A 19,075-nucleotide genomic window follows, 5' to 3' on the forward strand; every position below is an offset into this window, starting at 1 on the left:
GAGGCAGAGGCTCGGTGGAGGAGATGAGGCCTGAAAGCTGGAGCTGCCTTGCCATGCTCTGGGTGCTTCCTCCGCAACCTGGCTGCGGTTCAGGGACGAGTAAACTAACCTCTGGTTTGCATATCTGCTGCAAAAATTTCAGGGTGCTATGGGATGAAGTGCTCTATACAAAAGCGAAATGTCACAGTAAAAGATTTTATTATATTTTGGAGATGGCAGAACTTCATAACATTGAAAGTTTTATGTGAAAGAAAACAAGGCTTCTAAGTCTCTCCCAAATTATTGCAGCTTTGAAGTAACAACTTTCACTTTGTAATTGTTGGAACACTCCCTCTCCTTGCAGTAAAGGGATCTTTAATGCGCCAACTGCTAAGACCGAGGCTCTCAGCCTTTTCCAAAGGGAACATGCTTGTGATGAGGCTGGCAGATAAACCCCACCCTATGGTAAGCCTAGCAGCGCTGCTACCATCTCTTTTCTCGTCTGAGTTTCCTCACTTATCCTTTTCACAAATTCACAGTACCGAGGCCAGAAAAGATCGTTAAAATCATCCAGTCCCTTAAAGAATAAGGTCCAGGGAATTTTATCCAGCCACTTTCCGCCTTTGTTTCCTCTACCTTCACCTCCACATCCTTTTTCTTTTCTCCATAATTATTGCTTTTGTTTCCTGCTAGTTCTTCCTGCTGCTTAGCTTTGTGCCATTTTCCAGTTCTCGAGTAAGCAGACAGCTACGTTGGTGGTTATACCAGCTGGGTCATGTAAGTACGGGCAACTTCCCCAAGTGCCCCGGGAATGGAAGAGTCCCTTGGGCCATTGCGTTGCTGCCTGAACTTCTAGCAAGTTAGTACTAGAACAGCAGCGAGAGCAGGAATGGATGAAAAGTGGCCGTCATGAAACCGCTAATGCCATCAAAATGCTGCAGATTTCTTTACATTTACCAGTCTATTTGGTACAACTTCTCCCTGCTACCCTGTGAATGGCTAGGTCCATATTACATGGTGTTAGCTGCTCAACAGAGGTCCAGGCCTACCTGAAAAAGAGTCTCCCAGGAAGAACTGAAAACATCCTGTTGCTGGGACAGTAGTTTCTTTTCTTTACTCCAGGAAAGAATGCAGCACCTCTGTCCCAGCCGCCCTGCTGCCTTAGGAGTAGTGGGAAAAGTTGGGTCCAAACCTTCCGTCTTCCCTTTAGGTGCTTTTGCAATTCACATACCCCATGGACTTCACAAAGGACAAACACGGGGCCCAGGTACATGGACTCTACAGCCAGCATGGGGTCTTCCTTCCACTTTACTTCACTCAAGGATCGAAGCACAAACCAACTCTAAACCAGTATAAAAATCCCCCTTCCTACCCCTGAACACAAGGTAAAGATCTTTCAACTGTTTATTTTTCTTCCAGGTGACTTTAAAATAGCTTAACAAATCACTGGGAGAAGAGCCACACAGATGGACCTTAGGTCCCTCTTCTGATGATATGGTCATAGATAACAATATGGAGATAGAGATTTGTTTCAACAGGCGTCCGTGTTGTGTTGTCTCCCGGGTCGGCCTGAAACACAGAATATTACAGATACCCAGTCAGGAGAGAGAAAAAGACATGGCTTTTAACGTCATGAATTTTCTTCTTCTTCCCTTGGAACATAAAGTTTAATAAACGCAACTAGCTCTGAGGGTGGGGATTTCTCATTAATGTCCTGGCACTGGGCAGTTTGTTTCTCCTGCAATGCTTTTAGCAGATGCAAAAACAGCGATAGAGTTCTTTTAGCTAAATACGACTAGGAACAAGCGGACCGTCGACTGGTCAAAGAGAAGACCCACTTGCAAAGATCAGGCAGCTGGTACTAAGTCTGTTCAAGCTGAACCCCATGAGAGAGAACTCGGGCTGATTTCAGTTTGGCCCATAGCAAGCACTTCTCAAGAGCTTGTTCTCCATCAGTGAGCGTTACAAAAAAGCCAAAGCCAGATGGATCTCATGGGGACTCACAGGCCTGTGCCCTGCAACCTCTGGGGAGACACAACGTACACACACAAACGCTTCTTCATGTGGTGCTTTTGGCACATGGAGGATCTTTCACGTTGACTCTAAAGAGCTGGTTATTTGTTACAGATGTTCTGCAGCTGCACGAAGTTGGATTGGTGGTCCACTTTCAATGCAACCAAACACATTTTTAGGTATGCATTTCTGAATTTCTAACAAACCAATGCACTTATTTTGAAATGCATATAATCTGATATTTTGTACTGTTACTATTCATATGCAACCATCTTTCATGGGAAGCACATCAAAGAAACCACCATCCTAGATCAGTTCTGTAGAAACCCAAACAAATTATTGCCCAGCTTAGTTCACGTTGGTTTTGACGGTAACCAAAGCCTGGGTGTGTTTGTCACATCCAATCTATAGTCCAAGGGCTTCAGTTGTAAAGTTTAAAAAAGTGCAGTTGGCACCAGAGGAGCACAGTCGGTTTCTTACAGAGGGAAGCTGTCTATAATGTTATTACCCATTCAGCTCTCAACATGAAAGATAAAATACCCATGGCAATTTAATCAGCTTTCAACTATGCCTGAAAATAGGATGTCCGGGTATGACTCGATCATTTGCTTTGTTTGGATTGAACTGCTATATAAATAAATGGTAGAGACCAATCAACTTCAGCAATAATAGGATCAGAGCCATTTTTAGGTGAAAGCAAAGCATACGTTTGTGTTGTCAATCATATATGAGACACAGAGTCCACAACGTTCATCCAGTGTATAGCACTACTGAGGCACAAGTATCTTCCTTTCTTTTATTCAGTTGTAAATCCTTCTGAACCATTTACTGCATGCTGGAGGAACACAGCTGTCTCTCCACAGGAAGATGCATCTAGTGTCAAATTTATCTTTTGCTTGGGACAGGGTTTAAAATCCAAGTTTGACCCTTACGCCAGTGACAATCTCAATCTGCTACAAGAACTAAATGACCTTAATGGGGCCGCTTTCCTTAGGACTTCTCAAATATTTTGTATTAAGGAGGAAGAATAAGGATTGTGTGCGGTTGGGAAAGGAATTCTGCCAGTTTCAGTTCACCACTGCAAAACTGCTGGGGCGGGAGATGGCCCACGCTTCAGATGCAGGAACTGATTCTGCTTTCTGGATTTGCTGGTGTTCATCAGGCCCTGCCAGGATTTGGGATATTACAGTTCCTGCAAATTGCAGCTTTTGTTTCAAAGTGGCCTAATATTTATTCATTTTTATCCACCTGCAGGCATGTTTCATAATAGAGATTTGATTTTTAAGAGGAGATGAATACAGGGACCACCAGCCCCAGATGCGTTGCCAACATTTTAGCAATTTTTCTTTTTAGCTAGAGGCACATGTGTCATCCTCTGAGAAAAACACAGTGTCTTTTCACACCAGATGTACCTGCTTCTACACTCCCATGCTTCAGTCCTCACATCTTCCAGGCAGTCCCGCTTTCCTCCTCAGCCTGTTCCCTCTCCCATGCTTTCCTCTCCTTAGAACTTCTCGGCAATTCAATTAATAAGACATAGCCTCAGCCTGCAGCCTATCCTGGCAGTAATAGCAACAGTTGCTCGTTCTGGTTGAAAGGAAAAAGGGCAGGCAAAGGGGCAGGGTGTAAGAGAAACCCTGCTTTGGAAATCTTTCAGTTTTATCAGTCAGTTAAACTTGTGATTTTTTTTTGTCACAAGGGAAAGGCCTAGACACACTCAGTCATAAACAAGGTAGGCTAAGTTTATCCTGACAGGGACCAGAGCAGCTGTGTTAACAAGGGGAACAGCATGTCTGAGTAAGCTTGAAATATTAGGTGTGTATTGATAAAGACACTATTTGCAATCGGACTCAACAGTTTAGCAGTCAAACTCCATTGCATAAAGGAAATTTAGAATATTGGGGGGGGGGAATACATTTACCTTGGGATCCACATTTATTATTTTCCTATCACTTCTGTTCTTGAAGAGTAGTCCACAGGCATTTTCTGCAATCACTTGGTAATTTGGGCTGGAATTTGAAGTGCTGACATTTCTATCCCAGTTGTAAAAGCTGTGAAAATGTGAAACAGAAATGCTGTACTTTTAATGGATGTCATTCTTCCAGCTTATAGGGCAGATTCTGACCTCCTTATTCATGCTGAGTAGTTCCTGATTCCACAACAGCCACTCTGAAAGCCAGACAGATTCACTGAGGAGCAGAAGTCTACTAAATATTAGAAAACCTGTCCAAATGTGGTCCTACATATCTGATCTCTGGCAAACCAAAACTGAGGCCCCGAGCTGCCTCCTCATCCATTCAGTACTAGTGTTACTAAAAGACTCAGAGCCCGGGCTATAACTAGCGGGAAGTGGTAGTGCTTGAGTACTACTACTGTAACGGAAACAGCTCTGGAGACCACCTGAAAGTGCTTCCCAGACCACCACAGATCTGCAAACCAGATGTGGGAACCGACAGTTTCCCCTTAGGATCTCACTGGAACTCTCTTGCTGCCTTACTGTTTTCCTTTCTCGTGTTTTTAATATAATTCTGGTAGTAAGGAGTTTTTGGAAGTCTCCTTGTGGGCCAGATACAGCGGGAGGGGCTAAACTCCAGCTCCCCAAGGAAAATTCCAGCTCCCCGGAGAGCTGTAGGTGTCAGCCTGGGATTAATTCTGGAGCAAACCGTTCGATCAGACTGACTGTGCCCGGTAGTTTCCAAAATGTCCGGCGCTAAACAATAGTCAAAAGGAATCAGCCTGCTATGTCAAATAAAAAATGGGCACAGGACGGTTTCAGCAGTTTATCAGTCTTTCTCCCAGGTCAGAGGTGCTGGAATTCCCCGAGCCTTCTCACACTTTTGTTTTTTTGACTTCTCAAACTTTTTATCACCTCACCTCAGCCCTTTTGGGCTTGGTACTTGCCACACAGCCAACTAACAGGCTGTCATTTGCATGCTCGTTGTTAGTATTTGTTTAGAAACCTTTTCAGCTCAGATGTACCTAAAAATTGCACGATGCAATGGCACTGCTACACGTACCTCGCTGGGATACTCATTTGATCACTGAAGTGGCACACTGCATTTCTGCTGCTGATCAGATGAACGTATCTTTTGGGAGGAGATGGGAGGAAGTCAGGAAATCATTCTGTGTGTAAGGAGGATTCAAGAAATTTAGAAAATACCTTTTAGTTTTCCTGCCTTCTGCAAGGATTCCAACTTCTCCATTCCAACTAGATAGATGGTTCTGTTTTTTAAAGCGCCTTGATTTCTTCCTCGCTTTGAAAGAGTGCAAAACAATAGGCCTCACTGTTACGTATACTAAACCTTTTTACATCCTGAACACCTCTGGTAGGCATGGAGCAATGTATAATGACTTGGAGATGAATTTACAACACCCTTAACAGAATTCATCCTGGCACCGCTGAAGTCAGTGGGTGATTTGCCACTGAAGTCGATAGCCTTGGATTACAGCCAGATAATATAAAACAGCGTGCTCAGCACAAAGTTCTGTCCTTGAGCAAGCGAGTTAGCGCAAGTAGAAGCTGCCCTCTGGAACTCTGTGCAGTCTAATGCTTAGATGCCTGCAGAAAAGGAGTGAAAGGTGGGTGGACACAATTCGTTCAGCTTAGCAGTAATAACTGCTTTGATATGCTAATTGGTCACATTAATTTGTCATCTATAGAATTATTTAATGCTCCTGAGTACCCATGTTAAGTGGTAAACAGATGTTTTTTTTCATTCACTGTTTAAATCTAAGAATATGCACAAACTTATATACAAATTAAATACACAGATTCTTTTAACTCTCTACTCAGTTACCTTATTTCACCATACAGCTTTTCCCTGTCCCCCAGGACACAACTTGTTTAATGAGTCCTACTGCACAAACAGAGATTGTTTCTGCTGGAAAACCACTACTAGATTAGGAAGGAATTGCTCTACGTTATTCAGGGAGGGGGTGTGTGTGGATATATATGTCTCTCTGCAAAGACTTCCCCATATTCATTAAAAAGAAATTAAACATCTGAAGGCGGAAATAGTCAATTAGCTGTCAGATAATAACTTCCTGCATTTTGCCAAGTTTTCAACCCTACTCCTACCATAGTTCCCCATTTAAGCCAGTGAATACAAGATCAGAGCTCAGACAGCCTTTCTGCTGGGAAGTCAATGTCTAGTACAAACAGTTTTCTTATGGACTCTTTCACTCCATGACAAATTAGTTGCCATCACGTGCTTAGATGTGAGACGTAAACCCCAAGTCCACCGGCAAAATGAAGTGAATCTCTCTGAACCCTGTACTGGGGACTAAGAGAATGGGGCAGTGCCCCGTGCAACTCTCCGGATGCCTTTCCCACATAGAAGCCCCGAGCTTCTTGGCATTCCCATGTCCTCTAAAACAAAGACCAGCAGACAGCGAGACAGCAGCTGCTTTGAGGAAGCCTAGATGTCTGGCCACGGAAGAAAATTTCCCCTGCATACCTTTATTCATGTTCTTCACTGAAAACTGATGACATCAAGAGATATAATAAGCCTCATACCCACCTTCAGCAGGTAGGATGAGAAGGGCTGCTGCAGCTAGAGGACAATGTTAATGGGAAAACAAAGTAATATATGCTAGCAGGAAATACTCCTAATACTGCCTAAATAGGCAGGAGGTCAGAAGAACTTTTTGACCAGAGGAGCAAGGGGTTGGAGAAGGCTTCTCTGGAGCAGCCTCTCCCCTGCCAGTTACTATTACAAGGTGAAACTTGCTCACTGTAATCAATGCATTCTACCACGAGGCTGCTGCAAGAAGAGGGGGCTGGAAATCAGGACCTAGGGAATCCCATCTTATCTGTGTTTCTTTCTCTAGAATTAATACTAAACTAAACTTCAGCAGTAAGTGCTATTTAGGAGTCACTATAATCCCAATTGAATCAAACTAATTTTTGGTAGCAGAATTCCATGTGGCTTTAAATATTTAAATTATCCTGAGATTAAAACATGCTATCAGATGAACATGATCAAATGCCAAAGAAAAAAAATTCAGTGTACATTTTTTCTATTATTATTTTGTTTGATTACCATGCGTTTTAGAACAAATGTAACAGTTTTCAGCACAGCACTTAAGTATGTGGAGTATGAGAGACTTAGCAGTGCCCATAGTCCAACTGCAAGAAGTTTTTTTTTTTGTTGTTGTTAATTATTTTTTTTTTTTAGGCAATGACTTGTTGGTGCAGTGGTATATAACAAGTAGCACACTGTGTTTGGGAACACAGACTAAAATATGCGAGGCAGGTTTTTTTAATTCATCAGCTAATTCTGGTCTGAGCAGATTTTCGTTCTTCAGGCAGGCAGATGCCTTCCCAGAACACAGGAGTCTGAATACAGGTTTTTGTATCCTTAAAGTTATCCTTCGGGTACCAAGATGGCAGCACATCAAACCACATGGTGCTTATAGAATGTCTTTCATCCAAAAATCTCTGGGTCCTTTTGTAAACATGCATTAAACCACTTGACATTCTTGTGAGATGTACGGCAGGCTTTATTACAGCTCATCAGTGGCTGGGGGAGCCAGGGCACAAAAAATCTTGGCCGTTTTTCCCTAGGATACGCGGGCCGATGGCAGAGCAGCGAAGAGCCCCAGTTGCCAGCTTCAGCCAGGAGATGGGGTGCTTTGACTGGAGCCCTGTGGCTGCTCACGTTCAGGGAGATGGACAACCGTTTTCCTAGAGACAAATCCTTGGCAAGGTTACAAACTGGATTTTGATGCCTCAGTGTGTGATTGTCCCCCTTTTTCCCTTATTCCACAGTGGGAAATGAGCTGTTATGGAAGAACTTCTTACACAGCTTATTCCAGGGGTTGAAATGCCATGGTGCATCAGGCCTGGACAGACCGGAGAGCGCTTCAGACACTGAACAAACTGAGGGTTGCCAGTCACCATCTGACCAAAAGAAAAGAAGATGTGCATCTGCAGGGTAAGAGCTTTGTTGTCCCAACTTACTATGTACTATTTAAATCAGCAAAATCAGGGAGACAGAACATAGTGTAAAGGTGTTTATGTCTGTGTTGGCCCCACCTTTGATCCCATGGGGTTAGATTATATTACCCTAATCTTTCTTCCCCTCAGGATAAGGATCGGTTCCTTGATTCAGTTCTCTACTTTTCTCTTCCCACCCACACAAACACAAAGATAAAACCATTCCCTATAGCAGACTGGGACTTCAGTCAAAAACTAATTATAAACAATGATGGCTCAACAGCTTTTTTCAGTTTGCGGTTCTATGAATTTGCGATGCAAACTATCTGGCTTCAGACCCCCTCCTGGTAATTTACAGACCAGCTTGCTTTAGTTGGGCAGCAGCAGAAGGGTGCAGAAAAGGGAGATAGGGGGATGCAGGACAATAAAGGAGACTAGAACCGGGAATAAAAAAGAAGCAGCAGCTCCTTTATCCTGGCGTGCTCTTTCTTTCTGCCCTCCGGTAGGAGTGCACTGGTAATCATTCTAATGGGGGGAAACTGGCATTCTGCATGCGCTTGCCAAATATGACAAAGTAGCAACATACTTGGATGGGATTTGGCCTGTCAGTCCTTCCACAGCTTTCTGGTGCAAACGAGGTCAACGCCTCGGTGGGACATGACACGATGTAATACAGCACATATGCCTGACTCCATGCCAACCGCTGTTTCATAGTAAGACGCATGTCACAGACCTCTGGTTAAACAAGAACAAGCTACTGTTTCCACCTAAGAAATTTAAAGATGCGGAGTTTTGCTTTTCTTTTTCATCTTGAAGCAGCTTTGACTGAAATAACTATATTTATCAAATGATTGCCAGGGTAGGGTGAGATATGTTAAGAGTATTTCAGAAAACCAAGGCAGTTTGATTTGTCCATAGCTACTGTGCACAGTAGCTATTTCGGCAATTTTTTTCCTGCTTACCTGTGCTATATTGTCACTACTGAATTAAAACCCTGTAGCATTTAGCTAAACTCACACGGCTGATTATTCTGCAGACTGGTTGTAAATCAGGAGTAACTCCAATGAACTCTTGTATAAAATTGGTAGAAATGAGCATCTGGCCCACAGGACCAATTCATGCCTTGGTTTCCTAGAAGCAGGGGAAAGCACAGTACTGCCTGCTGCACAAGCAGTTAGAAAGCAGGAGTCACCACAGTAGATAGCGAGTGTCTGACACGTCCTTTTTATACTACTGGCACTGGGAGTAACGGGGATCTCTGCCTCTAATCTGTGGCCAAGCTTCCCTGCTCAGAACTGGCATGGTGAGTGCATGTTTAGCACTAGAGCCAGAAATAATCTTTAAGACTGTTTTGGCCTTGCCTTTGCCATTTAGCTAATGTGTAGTTCACTGCATCTCATTACTGAACTTGGGAAACAGCCCCATCAGCACTGGGGTCAGCAATGACATTTCATCGCTGCAAGGCAGTTTTACGGATGGACACTGCGCCAGATAGCACCAGATGTGTCTGAACCTAGCAGAGATGCAGCTTCTCCCTCTCGCTCAGATCTGGACAGCTCCTGCAGCAGCGCTCTGCGGCCAGCACCAGCACCTTCCCTCTACAGTTCCTGAACGCAGCCTTTCCTTTGCATCTCTCCCAAGCAGTAGTAGAAACCCTGAAATTTGGCTCAACAGAGAACAGTGGCAAAACTGCCACTGGTTGCAGGAGGGCTGATGCTCATCCAGTACGTTCAACAAGCACAGGAAAAGAACTAATGCATTGCTGCTAGTCATTGGGACTACAACTACTCCACGGCAATGAAGCCATGGAATAGCAAGAGTTTGAAAATACCTCCCTGAGCTGTTGACTCCTCCCTTTTGTATGGCTTTAAAAACAAAAACTTTTTCCTTTTCCCTTCCTTCACTTTTTTTTTTTTTTAAACATAGGTGACACTTGGCAAGAAGAGCTCTGAAAGGAGCACATCCATGCTGATTCCCATTTGCTTGTGATTCCATAGCAAAAGGGTGGTGAACTCAACCACCTGGGAGGGCGGAGATCCTGACCTGACACCACAAAACCAGTGCTGTGAGGGTGCACAGACAGCCAAGCCCACTGCACGGGAGACCCTGCCACGAAGACCGACGATGAATGCTACGCACAGTGAGTGCAGGGACGTGTCCAGTGGGGCACAGAGATTGACTTTAGGCCTGCTTTCATTTAACATCATCGATGAGTGGCGTGCTGGAGCAACTCTGAGATCAAAGGGCTTGCAGAGCTCCTCTCAGCACTGTAACCCTTCGATCTTACCCTCTCTCCTCCTGATAATCCCCCAAGCCACGTGGCTGCTCCACTTCCCGCCTGGGATCTGCCTCTAAGATTGCCCATTTTTCCCTGCATCAAGGAAGAAAAAGGAGAGTGATATGCAAAAATGATGAGTACCTGCAGCTTCCACTGACCTGATGTGAAATTGTATGCCTGCTCAGCAAGCCTCTAAGTCAGCTCTCGTGAGTTCGTGGGCATACCACGAAGGGCAATGCACTGAAAGGAGGTGAAGATAAATGCAAAGTGGCTATTGGGAGCAGTACACTAGCAATAAGCTTCGCTGAACTATAAACCCACATTGCCTGGGAAACGTACATCTAGACTGGACAAGAGCATAACACAAATGTCAGTCCTATGATGTAGGCTAGAAGTGCCTCAAGAATGCTGCATGTCTGAAGCTTTCCTACTGTACGTAGCTCTTATCGAAGCATTAACTAAATGGTGCATTTTGAGTTTATCGTGGCTTGGCATATTTCTCGGTCAGAACAGCAGCAACACAAAGAAGACTTGGAAAGCAATTCTGTTTCACAAGAGTTGGAATTCCTGCAGCCAAAAGATGCTATCATCCTGTGATTCTGTTTTTCAGCCTTTTTCTTAACGGAACAATAAGAACCTCTAATCTTCATATAAAATAGTCATTTTTATACTGAAAAACACAGTTCCCTTTATGTTCTCAGCTACTACCAGTGCACACCTCTCCTGCCTGTCCCCATTACAGCTGCTGTATAGATCATCTTGTTGGTCTGTCTAACAGCATCTAAAACGGTTAGATTTTCTTCCTGTGTTTTACACACACACACACAGACAGCTGTTGAACAATTTGTTGCACAGAGCTTACTCATCAGAAAAGTTTTCTTCTGGTCATGAATTATCCATGAATCAGAGATGACTTAAAATATGTGTAACACAACAAGCACATGATACATCTACTCTGTCTGCACCACCCCCCCGCCCCCCCATAAGTATTCTTCAGGCAGCAGTGGGGGGATCCAGATGATCATCCTATGCATCTCTGCTATCTCACCAACTGCCCGCTCCCCTGTCTCATCATCCTGTTATGTCACAAGCCATTGCACTTCACCTTCCATCAAAACCGAAAGACTTCAATCGGGCCACATATTTCAGTCCTCATAATCTAGGCGTGTGCCTCAAGTTTGCTCCCTCAGGAGGATGTCATTAAAATCACCAAACCCTTAACTGCTACATTAAGTTTCCCTTTTCATTCCAAAGTTTAGGATTCTTCCCTCTTCCCAAACTCTCTTCACCTCTGGGCAGAACAGTTCTCTATGGGACCTTAACCAGTGCAAAGAAACGTTTCAAAAATCAGCAGGGAAAGAAAGTACACTACCTTTGCTTCCAGGACAGAAAGGTACAGATTTTAACAATGTATCATCATTGAAACGACATAGCATATCATTGACTGAATGTACCTTTGAGTGCAAAAGATTTCCTTTCCTTTGTTGAGTTTGGACTGAGAACTACAAATGGGAAATTAAACAAGAGAATCGCTACCTGTTTTTTTTAAAATAGTTAAAATAACCTACAAAATCCTTCTGTATCATACCATCACGGAGAGACTATGTTACTGCCTGTCTGGGATGACCCCTGTAACTCAGGTGGTTTCAGAATTTGGAAACAGTGCAGTTTCCTCAAACTCTGGCCGAACTTTCCATGATAACTGTTGCTGCATATATTTATACTGTATCTCCAGACACTGCACTGCTGCCACACACTGGAGTTTACAGAACTGATTCGCCCCTGCTGTATACTGCTGTGTGCTTCTGTGCAAATAGGTACGCAACAAAATGAGTCTTTCATCAGACAGAAAAGACGAGGTCAAAGTGAAACCATTAGCTGTGTCGCTCCATCTCTTACACTCGCTCACGCTTCTGAGAGTTGTGTATCATGGAAGTCCAGGCACTCCCAGACAAAGGATTGAAACTGGTGTCATATGACCGCTGACATCCTTTTCCTAACCACTGCCACGGGGGCTTTTACTCAGTCTGTATCCCAGCGTGCAAGGCCCCATCTCCACCCAGCAGCCCTCGGGCTGCGCCCAGGGCACGCCGCGGGCTGCAGCGCCAGCAGGAAGGCGCGGGTGGCTGCAGGCTGGGCAGCAGAATCGCCACAACCGAACCCTCTCTGGCACCTGAGCTGAGCTCGGGCCATCCTTTCTGCAGTTCACCCTGGCTCTCCACCACTGGCAGCGCAGGCCGTCGCCTAAGAGCTCCAACTTGCAGGTCCATCTGCTTTTGCTTTCAGTGGGTGTTAGCAGACACCCTCAGCGTTGGAGCATTTAGAAATGTTTCTCGTAGCCAAGATGGTTTTTGTGGAATCCGCTCAGTACTCCCAGCATTGTTTGAACTTCGGCTGGGTACACCTTTTGCATTTCGGGATGAAGGCTAAGATTAATAAGAAAAAGAAAAGAAATAAAAGCAATAAAAGGAAAATAAAGCCAAGTCCTTGGTGTTACAGGCCCGATCCCAAGGAATTATGAAACTACTGTCATGCTCCCGAAGTTGTGCAGTAATCACTCAGAAAGTATTATCTTATTAGTTCTCTCAATTTTTAAAGAATAAAACCACCCAACGCATTAGGATTTATGGCCAACGAAAATAAGTTGTTTTATCTTGAAGCTACAACCAAGAAGACAAAAGAGAGGCATCTAATTGTTGAAGGAACAACAGGATGAATAGCTTATACATATTGTGCAATTAATAATCACTGACGGCCTGTTGGAAGTTGCATATAGCTGATAGATCAACGTACAAAACCAGAGTCCCTGCTCCTTAGCATACCAGCACATGGTGATTGCAATAGCAGTCAGCCAATCAAATAATTTCTTTTTTTCCTAATGTGCCTTTTCAAAGTGTCTTCAAATGGGAGCCAAAAAAACCACCCTATAAAAATAAAAATCTCAGTCACAAAAGTTTCCCTCCTAGCCAGGCCCTGGGTGTTAAAACAAAACAAAACCAACCAACCAAAGTGAGCACCATTTACAAAAAAATGCTTGCAGTGGTCTCTCTGTCCCTATTCCACACCAAGTGGTGTGGCCAGCTAAGGTTCTGAACAACAGTCTCTGGAGAACAGGGGACCTCAAGTTCATTCACTACAGATTTACCGAAACCAGTTCCTCACCATGGCAGACAAAGGAGTATATAACGATCAGCAGTGAGACGGGAGAAGAGTTTACTGACTCTTCCTCAGAAAAGAATCAAATCTTAGGGAAAGATTTATTATCTGATTATCTGAGGGGAATTTCTAGCAAAGGCCGACCTAGAAATGAAGAAAGGCATCACAGTAGAGCATTTGTCTGGTTGTCACGTAGGTTCACTTATTAGCTTTCCTCTTCCATTAACGAAAAGCCAGAGTATGATGAACAACTGCAGCCCTGCACTATCATTCAACTAATTGCTTCAGGTGCCAAACGTGCAGGTAAGTGCCAAGACAGATTTCCAAAGCGTGACAGTTTCTTGTAGCAGGCAGGGTGCATTGCAGGGTGCTTCCACAGGTTTTTCAAAATCTCCCTGGGCACCTGCCTACACCTTTAACACTTTTAAAAACATGACCTTCAGATGTGTGCCAAAGTTGCACTGAAAACAATGCTTAGGTTCTTCGTTGGATCAGTGTCATAGTAAGACATGATGAGCGGGAAGACCTGGAGGAACTAAATAGCAACTAGAGAGATAGGCGAGCTAGTAAAGAAAATGTCGAAGTATTGTTGCATATCAATTTGGATATGCGTATTTGCGGAGCTGGGCCAGCTTCTCCAACGTCTTCCCTTCTGAAGGAAGCGGGGTTAACATCCATGAATAAATTAGCCTCTTGATCAAAGTTTGATTAAGCATCTGAGATGAAATGATGGATTTTTCTGAAGGCATGTATTAAAAGCATGCTCAATGCATGCATGTATCTCTCTGTCTTTCTTCCTGTGGTTTCTTTCAAAGGGTCTTCCCTTTCGAACTGTAATCTCCTTAGGCAAAGAGTTGAGTCCAGAAATAATTCATCTATAAAACCATGTGCTAAAACTTCTAATTCTCAGCTGAACTGATGAAAAATAATACTTTTATGAAAAATGAACATTTCTTTTTCCCAGTATTTTACTTTAGTGGTATGAGGTAAAGCCAGGGGAGACAGCCAACCTTCAAGGCTTGGAAAGGATTCTTTCCTCCTTCCCAGACCTCACTAATGCAAATCCTTCGAAATCCTAATGGCTTGGGCACTGAGAGAATCCTCAGAGCAACCAGTCTGCTGAATGATTAAGGCTGCAATTTCCAAGTGACTTGGGGACATTTAGATGCATCTTTCCCACTGCAACTGGAAAACGGCACATGGAAAATCTCAGCCTCTGAGAAGAGCTCAGTTCCCCTCGCACCTTAGTCTAGAAGAATGTGAAATTGCTGGGTGCTACCTCAGGCACCGTGAAGGTGGGGCACTTGCCCACCTTGCTGTTTTCTGCAAGCTGTTGCGTAACAAGTCTCATATTCTTCAAACTTTGCCAACTATACAAACATTTAGAAGACATATCTTAAATATTTAGGCACATTTTCAAAATATTGCTCTACGACTCCCTTCCGCACCCCCCCACCTTTCTGCAATACGCTCAGGATTTTATCTGTATCACAGTGACCTCAGCTTTTAAATACACAGGAATAAGAGAGATGAGAATGCATCAGGAGTTTTCATTTGAGCAACTTCACTTCCCTTCAAATGGCAAAAATGCCAGCTTTTCAGGAAAGGTCTACCCTGTCTTGAGGAAAAAGGTCTTCGGGAGAGTCACTCTTAAGCTTATTGGATGAGAAGGGCTGTTGTAAAACACATCCTCAGAAAACCTCTGGATTACAAACTCTGGGTTCAGGATGTAAAAATTGCTGAAAAAAGGGCTTTGCAGTTTCCAGCTTGCCAATACTAGTTAAGAAAAAGATGTGCTTTGCTAGGATTTGGCGGCACCAGAGCACCCAGGGGACTGCTAAGTCTGGGGAGAATTACTAACAGCTAGTAGTGTAAAAACAAAATCTTAAAAAGTAACTTACTTAGTTACTTAAAAAACAGTAGGTTTAATTTCAGGCACCACGTCTTGCAAGCACCGGTCTTGGTATGATCCATTAGTTTCTTATGGTTGGATGTTTGGTACAGGAAAAGACAGTGCCTTTTCCTCTCTTTGCTGCTAAAAATTTGATATAACCCATTACTACGCACATTTCAACTATTGGTGTGACGCACAGCAACATATAGCTTGAATGGCTCAAATCAATCTAACTATTGAAAACAGATTTTTTTTTTTTTTTTAAATGCTTTCAAATCACAAACATACTATTGATCTGGGAGGCTGACATATCTAATTTAAATGTACGTTTAGCAACAGAGCAAAGAGATGACAGCACATCAGGCAGGCAACTTTTCTATTTCAATCCAAACAAGGTGGAAGAGCTGTGATATTAATGAAGCAAAATGGCATACAGAGTATTCACATTCCTTATCTCTTCTCTACAACAGATTCATAGCTTGTAATCTGACTGCAAAGCTTATGCACACGAGACACACATGGATAACTAGATAGTCAAACTCTGTCATCTACTTGCACGTTAAAATGAGAAACAGTCCATAACCAGAACCTCTTTGAAATCTGGTGGGATAAAAAGGACGGAGGCCCCAGTTCCTCAGACTACATGAAACACACTGAGTACAACAGGACTACACAGTGCACTGAAAGCTCTGCACATGCTTGGGTCAGAAAAACCATTCCAGGAAGAGGCTGTATACAGGAAGAGGTTGTACATGTTAACAGAAGACAGTAGGAAAAGTAGGAAAAAGAAACAGAAGTTGAAGGAGAACTTCATGTGGTTGAAGGGGCACTGCGTATGTGAGGACACAGGGCAAGCAGTTTGAAAGCATCTGCTGGGTCTTGCACGTGAGGACACAGATCACGGATCTGATGCGATGGAGAGAGGACGCCGATAAAGTGTCATGAAGGGAGTGAGTTGGCCATGGTAATTGTTACTCACATGAGCTGCAAACCACCTGAGGTTATTTGAATCACAGGAAGCGAACAAATAAAGTACGTGTCCTTATGCAGAATGATAGAATCTGTTCAAAACAGGATCAACTGATATGTAGGACTACTGGGGCTGTAGTTACTACAACTGTTCCAGAAAAGACTGTTTAGATAAACAACTGACAATGTGAACGTTACACCTTTCTGTAAGGTTTGAAGAATCAGATATCCAGAAAGTGTACGCTTAATATGGCAGTTTCAATGACTGCATAATCTGTAGCCCTATAAAGAGCAAACCTATTGAACAAACCAAATCAGCAATAGTTTTTAAGAAAATCACTCTCCCTGTTTGTCTTCAATATGCAGATGTAAAAAGGATATGACTGCATATGATAAATAAAGAACAACTGCAGCAACCTCCTCAGCAAGCTACAACTTAGAAGCAATTTTTTTTCTAGCTTACATTGATCAACCTTCTCTGCTTACTACTTGAAGACTGCAACAGGAGTGCGCTTTACTCTTTCTGCATATACGTCCACCGAAATGCATGAATATGTAGTATCGAGGATATCATAAGACTGTAAATGTGAAACTACCTAAAACATCCCATCCAAAAAGAGGAACAGTGGCACTATGGCTGAGATGCCCCAATCCTACAGTTTTAAGTGGACTTTCCTGTGTGACTGCTGACTTTCAGAATTTTACACTGCCTAATTTCACTAACTTTCTGACACAGTATCAGTTTGGAAGCTTGAAAATTCCCATCTTTTCCATGAGATGCTCACCCCAGGACGTAACTTGAGAAGATTATCACAAGTACTATCAAACAAATAGATTTTGTGATATGCTTCAAAACCTGCCGAGTCTGATAGCACCAGCGTGGCTCCTGTTGAAGCTGTAAGTTTAGTCCCACTGGAATCAAGGGGAAGATCTTCTCCCAAGGCTGCTGCGCTCCTCATTAAGGTCTGACACGGTTTCAAAAGATGATGAGAAGTTCTTTCCCTATAGTCTTTCACATACTGGCAAAGCAATTTAACTGGTGGGTATGGGAAATAAAACCCAAGAATTTAATTAATGCCACGACAATCGCAAATTGGGTCTGAGGCATCCAGCTGAGACACTGCTCAGTGTCAAACATCAGTGCTGTTAGGAAAACAGATTTGACAGAATTTAGATGCAAGTGCAATGATCGAAAGCCAGAGATGGAAGAAAATACAGAAATAATAATCCCAGTTCTTCATTAACATATAGATGATTTTCACAAATCAAAAGACCATTTTTAGTGTTAGTTCCAAATGAAAGCGTTTTAAGTGAGGAGTATGAAAGCCAATGGTTTGAACTTGTCCAAACCATAGCAAGAAAAAAAATACAGAATAATTACTAGGGAAAACATTAGCACAGTAATAAGGAGAAGTAAATGTCCTGTAAAGTCTGAAGTGCAGATAAAGGCTTCCTGGAAACTGGTTCAGTACTCTCATCAGTTCGATAGTAAAAAAAAAAACCAACCTGTTGTTTTGAACTTTTGTCCCATGTTCATGGCTTTTACATGTTTTAAGAAATACTCAAAGAACAGAACGGATTTTGCAGTATTCAGAGAGTAAGAGTGGACCCCATCTCCTGTGCATCCTCCAACACCGAGGTGCTTTGATGTCTGAAAAAGACTGTGATTCTAAGAGAAAGAAAAGAAAAAATTAAAGAGTCTTTATCACAGTCAGGTCCAGGACAAAGCTCCAGTAAGAGCAGCCTCATGTGCCTTTTATGTATCTGCTCATTACACATGAACAAAACCCTGTTCCAGAGAGGTGAACGCAAAAACTCCCTTTTAGGCCAAAGCTGCTGCTTCTTTTTCAAAGAATGATATTCAGAATCATAATTTGCAAATCCTGGGACGTTATTTCTCATTGAGGAGCAATGTAAGAACAACTCGCATTTAACTATGTGTAGCGTTTCACAGCATAAAAACAGAGACAGCGAAGTCTCTTACATACTTTGCAAAAGAACATATCCATAAAGTTCCTTGAGAGCTACAGTAAGATTATTCAGATTTTAACTAACAGGTAGGTAACAACGGTTATAAGACTGCAAGAAAATGCAACAATTGTCATCTAACATAGAAAGGGATCAAGTGACAGGGGGAAAAGCAAAAATGCGACTATGATGGGGAACATCTGCCTACCAGGCAGAACAGACAGCAGTGTTACAAACTGCAATGGACAAAAGATAGAGACCAGAACTTAGCAAAACAATCACAAAAAAAGTTTTCAAGAAACATCTCTCTTTGAAGACAGTATATGTGGGGCGTACACAAGAAAAAATGAAGATCACTTGCTTCCCAAAACACTGGAAGAGCACAATGGTTTAACAATAGGAAAATTTGACTTATAGCAGATTAATAACTTTCTAGCAGTTTTAAATTAAAAAACATAGCTAAGTTGTTCCCCTCCCTCATGTTTTGAGCTGGATCCTCAAATATTATGATTTATAACTGATGTAATCATTGTTTTTCCACATCTGCTTAATGTAGTTGAATGTTTTCGAGTACGGGAAATATGTGTGTCGTATCTAGAACAGAATATTGCCATGTTGTCCTGGTTTCGGCTGGGATAGAGTTAATTTTCTTCCTAGCAGCTGGTACAGTGCTGTGTTTTGGATTTAAGATGAGAACAATGTTGGTAACACACCGATGCTTTAGTTGTTGCTGAGCAGTGCTTACACTAGCCAAGGGCTTTTCAGCTTCCCATGCTCTACCGACTGAGCAGGCTGGAGGTGCACAAGAAGCTGGGAGGGGGCACAGCCAGGACAGCTGACCCCAACTGGCCACAGGGACATTCCATACCATGGGACGTCA

At 43.0% G+C, this 19,075-nt stretch overlaps 1 protein-coding gene across 1 annotated transcript in view; it reads right to left on the bottom strand.

The window, feature by feature from the left end:
• Positions 1-1,452: 1,452 nt before the first annotated feature.
• CUNH4orf22 (chromosome unknown C4orf22 homolog) overlaps positions 1,453-19,075 on the bottom strand; it is a 151,554-nt gene continuing 133,931 nt past the window's right edge. The window contains exons 4-6 of the mRNA XM_019472078.1: positions 12,584-12,634; positions 3,914-4,043; positions 1,453-1,548 (exon numbers count right to left, since the gene is read on the bottom strand). Of these exons, the coding sequence (XP_019327623.1) occupies positions 1,453-1,548; positions 3,914-4,043; positions 12,584-12,634 (277 nt within the window). The remainder of the gene's footprint in view (positions 1,549-3,913; positions 4,044-12,583; positions 12,635-19,075) is intronic.

This window comes from Aptenodytes forsteri, unplaced genomic scaffold (genome assembly GCF_000699145.1).
Source record: "Aptenodytes forsteri isolate BGI_AS27 unplaced genomic scaffold, ASM69914v1 Scaffold467, whole genome shotgun sequence".
Taxonomy (NCBI): Eukaryota; Metazoa; Chordata; class Aves; order Sphenisciformes; family Spheniscidae; genus Aptenodytes; species Aptenodytes forsteri.